At 32.8% G+C, this 5,111-nt stretch overlaps 1 protein-coding gene across 1 annotated transcript in view; it reads left to right on the top strand.

The window, feature by feature from the left end:
• Positions 1 to 5,111, top strand: part of LOC106868897 (neuronal calcium sensor 1) — a 324,871-nt gene that overhangs the window by 162,117 nt on the left and 157,643 nt on the right. The window contains exon 2 of the mRNA XM_014914360.2: positions 4,858 to 4,882. Within this exon, the coding sequence (XP_014769846.1) occupies positions 4,858 to 4,882 (25 nt within the window). The remainder of the gene's footprint in view (positions 1 to 4,857; positions 4,883 to 5,111) is intronic.

Raw genomic sequence — 5,111 nt, 5'->3', positions numbered from 1 at the left:
GGATATTTGTCCTCATCTTGTTTGTTGTTAACACAACGTTTCGGCTGATATACCCTCCAGCCTTCACCAGGTGTCTTGGGGAAATTTCGAACCTGGGTTCTCCTTCCTAAGGTATTTTTCGATATTATTATTATTATTATTATTATTATTATCATTATTATTATTATTCAGGTCATTGCCTGGAATCAAACTCAGAATCTTGGGGTTAGTAGCCTGTGCTCTTAACCACGTACACCCATGGGCATATGGCGTAGCGGTTAAGAGTGCAGGCTACTAACACCGAGATTCTGAGTTCTATTGCAGGCAGTAACCTGAATAATAATAATAATAATAATAACATCGAAAAAATACCTTAGGAATGAGAACCCAGGTTCGAAATTCCCCCAAGACATCTGATGAAAGCTGGAGGGTATATCAACCAAAATGTTGTGTTAACAACAAACAAGATGAGGACAAATATCCGTCAAATGTAAATAATGACCAACTCAGAACATATTTTAGTTTGATTGATTAGAATAAGTTAACTTTCCCCAAGATAGAACCCTTTATCAGTTACCTCTGCTTGAAATATCTACCACACTAAAAAAAGAAAAAATATCTGAAAAAAAAAATTTACCAAACAATGATTTGAAGATAATGATGACAAGCAACTGTTGATTTTTTTGTATGTGAAATATATCAAGTGTGGATTGTGTTTATTGATTAGTTAGCTATCACCCACTGGACTGAATCGAAAAAAAAAATCAATATTGACTTAACATTTATGTTGGAAATAATATTTCTATTAATATTTCAATGTAACATACCTAACTTCAGCTAGAAAGTCACTCATTCTCATTGAAAGTAAATTCAAAATCATGCTCTTTCTACTTTCTCTATTATGATAATAAGAAAAGAATTTTAACCAGACACAATGCTACACTTTTTTCAGTAAAGAGAGAGAGAGTTCATTCATTGACTGAACTACCACCTCATCCCCTACCCCAGGTTATAACTTGTAATGATTTGATCAACCCAGAAAAGATGAAAAGCATGCTCACACCCTGTGCAAGTAATGAATATAAACTATAGTTTTCTACAAGGGCCTTATATTATGGAAAAGGAGATGGAAATAGGAAATTGTGTCATGCAATTTTTTCTGAGGTTATTGCCAACATGAATTGTAACCAAAAACCAAAACTAGAATCCATGAGAAGTGAAATGAAAGATGGAACCATTTTGCCAATTTAAACTGATGTACTGTCTCAGCTATCTTTGCTTCTGTTCAGAATAAATTAATGTTAAAGAAAATTACGTCAAACGTGTGGCTGATACAATAATAAACAATAATCTATTTACACAACTTCATTAAACTTTTATAACCACATATTCTGGTTTTAATCATTGGACAATGGCCAAGCTGTGGCACTGTCTGCAGTGATTTATTTTATCTCCATCACCCCCCCCCCCAGCACTTAGCCAGACTGCTTTCAACCCTATGTTAAAATTACATCAGCATTTGGGTGCCCTTCTTATCTGACCACAGAGATAGTGCTCATTAGACACACTGTTACTTCAATAAACAAGAAAAACGGATTTACATTTAATAACACATTCTCAGTAGTTAGTTCCACTAGTAAAGAACTAGTGTGTTAGGTGTTGTTTCAATCTTGTTTTGTAGAATAGAGAATGTATAGATTTCAGACAGCAGCATGAGTAATAGACAGATGTGTACACCTTGTTTCACAGTACAGAATAACACTGAATAGAACAAGAAAAACAAGCAGTCAATGTACCAGTAATTTATTAAAATAGCTTCCAAGAATACAATGCATTATAACCTCCACCTTAGTGAATGCGGGGGGTATTGTTTTCAGTTATGTTTGTTTGTTTATCCATGGACAAGATATCTCAAGAACTACTGGATAGATTCAGATGAAACTTTCAGGGATGTTTAGCCTCGTGACTGGCACAAACTGATTAGATTTTGGGATCAATCTGGTACTGGACAAAGATTCTAGATAATTTTTTCTTGTTTTTTTACTTAATTTTTGAGAGATGTCAGATTCATTTTTAGTATTCTCGTTTGTGAGATCAGTCGAGTTTATTTCAGGTATTTTCATTTTAAAAATCATCTCTGGCTAATCTTTGGACATTGGTGTTGCCTTGGCAGAGGTTTGCGCTCTCTAAGTACTCGTGTATCTAGACAGGTTTTTATAATGTGTCTTGTGTCCTCAAGCAATTTTCAAAGAATCCTTTGATTACTATCCTGTTCTGCTGGACTCCCATAGCCATTCGCTGTTTAATAAGTAGTTTTAAAGAGACTCCTTTCAAAATTCCTCTTTTGTTTTTCACCCATTCACTTGCATAGGTTTGCAATTTCACTCTCTGAAAGAACATGTTCCAGTGGCTGGAAGCATGTGGAAAACATTGCAGAAAAAAAACACTAATTGTTTCTTGTAACAAATGCATCTAAAACATTTTATTCTTGAACCCTTAATCCTTTAGCATTTGAGCTGGCCATATCTGGCCTAAATATGCTACCTGTTTTATGTTCAACACCAGCCAGATCTAGCCTATCACACTTACCCTTCAATGTTATTATAAAATAAACAATCACATCATCAACATTTTTCAAAGTTTCAAAATTATGTGTGATTAATTACAAGCAAAGTGAATAAAAAAAAAAAAACATTGCATTTGACAGAATAAATCTGAATACTGAAGGGTTAAAATACTACCAAGAATTCCCAATTTTCTATTTTGCTTATGTGGGCCCAAGGGTCTCATGGATCCTGGTTCAGAGCCACTACTCTGGACAATGTTACAGAAATGAAGAAGAAATGAATTCACAAATTCCTAAGGGGAATGTTCTAGTGGAGTTTTACATGAAACCTTCCATTTCCAATGTATATACTCAGCAATTAACACCCTAATTTTGCATCCATTTGCCAATACCATTAGATTGAAACGCACTGCAGCTTGTCATTAGATGTAAATAACGCAAAACATCGTTAATCTTCTGTGATTTAACACATTTAGTTCTTTACTTTGATTGTGACTCACTAGTTCATTAACTAACCTTCATTTGATGTATATATGCTTGTGTGTGTGTATATGTGTGTGTGTATGTGTGTGCGTATATATATACATATGTGTGTGTATATGTATGTGTGTGTGTGTATATGTATGTGTGTTTGTGTGTATATATATGTGTGTGTGTATATATATATACATATATATATATATAATATATATATACATACAAATATATATTTGTGTGTGTGTCTGTGTGTGTGTATATATACATTTCATATATGTATATGTATATATATATATATATATATATATATATATATATATATATATATATATATATGTATACAAATATATATATATACAAATATATATTTGTGTGACTGTGTGTGCATGTGTCTGTATGTATGTATGTATGTGTGTGTGTATGTGTGTATATATATATATATATATATATATATATATATATATATATACGTACATACATACATACATACATACATACATACCAACAGTTGTTTGAGTGTGGGTGTCATGGTATGTAGTATGATTACTTAATTTACTTCCTTCCACCTCCTCCACATCATCATCATCATCATCATCTTCATTATTTTCTGCCTTACTATGTTTCTATTATTATCAACTGTTGCTTCATGATTCTTCTTGTTTTTTTTTTTTTCACCCGCCCCCACCCCTCACTTTTATGGCTTTCTGATCAATTTCAGGGTCAGTTTATCTAAGCCATGCTGATTACTCTTGTCATAAACTGGTTATTTCAAAGTTTCGCTTCAGACATTCTTCAACATTTATAATCTATAACGTGGTCTAGTGATTCGAACCGAAATCAAACATTGAACTGGACACTGTCTTCAATAGTTAACACATGAATGTTTTCAATTAGATGATGTTTTTGTCATATCTAACACAGGATCCAACATTACGAGAAAATGAAGAGGGGTTTGTTGTGATTCCTATTGATTCGTCTGAAATTGTCTTTAAGCTATTTCCATAGAAAATAGACTTCAAGTGTAATCCTCCCATCTCATTCTCATTATTGAGTGTTGAACTGGTAGAAACATTGTGGCTGTGTGGCAAGCAGCTTGCTTCCCAATCACATGGTTCTGAGTTCAATCTCACTGCATGGTACCTTGGGCATATATGTGTGTGTATATATATATATATATATATATATATATATATATATATATATATATATATATATATATATATGTAGGTATAAGTTAGGATTGTTTAAACATTCAAGTGGTAGGCTGGAAGTGTTTAAGCAACCATGGGATAGTTAAATCCGAAGGCGCTCCTGGAGATTACCTGTGTGGGTACCGTCTTTGTTAGAAAGTATCCAGAGGCAGGTAATTTATCGTGGGCTTCTTTCAGTTTCTGTCTACCAAATCCACTCACGAATCTTTAGTCTGCCCAAGGCTATAGTAGAAGACACTTGCCCAAAATGCTACATAGTGGGACTGAACTTGGAACCATGTTGCTGGGAAGCAAACTTCTTACCACACAGCAATGCCTGCTCCTAAGTAATTATCTTGGAAAAGAATAAAACCTTTTACAGAATTACATTTTTTTTTTCCAGGTCAGTTATTGTTAGAATAATTAGTATCAAGCTTGTCTTTCCATTTAAACTACAAGTATGTTTTATAATTATCACCAAGTGCTCTATTTCTGTTATCCTTCTTTATTCATTACTTGTTCACCCAAAACTTGTTTTCTTGTTTTGCATTTCATATCACTTACACACATTCACACAAAATTTACATGCTTTGAATTCTATTATATCTAATTCTTTTCTTGTCTTTTTTTCTCTTTTCTTTACAGTTTCAGAAGAGGAAATACAACAATGGTAAGATGACAATCATAAATTTGTTTGGCCTCTATTGTGACCAGTTTTCTTTTCAGTGTTTTTTTTTTTCAAATACTGAATATATCTTCTGCTTTTATGAATATCTTTTAATGATATTTATTAGATGCAAAACCAGTAAAATAGATTGCTTACTTGTGTTTGTGTGTGTGCGCACACGCGTCTGTGTGTATATATATATATATATATATATATATATATATATATATAT

Source organism: Octopus bimaculoides, chromosome 2, assembly GCF_001194135.2.
Source record: "Octopus bimaculoides isolate UCB-OBI-ISO-001 chromosome 2, ASM119413v2, whole genome shotgun sequence".
Taxonomy (NCBI): Eukaryota; Metazoa; Mollusca; class Cephalopoda; order Octopoda; family Octopodidae; genus Octopus; species Octopus bimaculoides.
The sequence above is the reverse complement of the archived record's forward strand: the minus strand, read 5'-3'. Positions and strand labels throughout refer to the sequence as shown.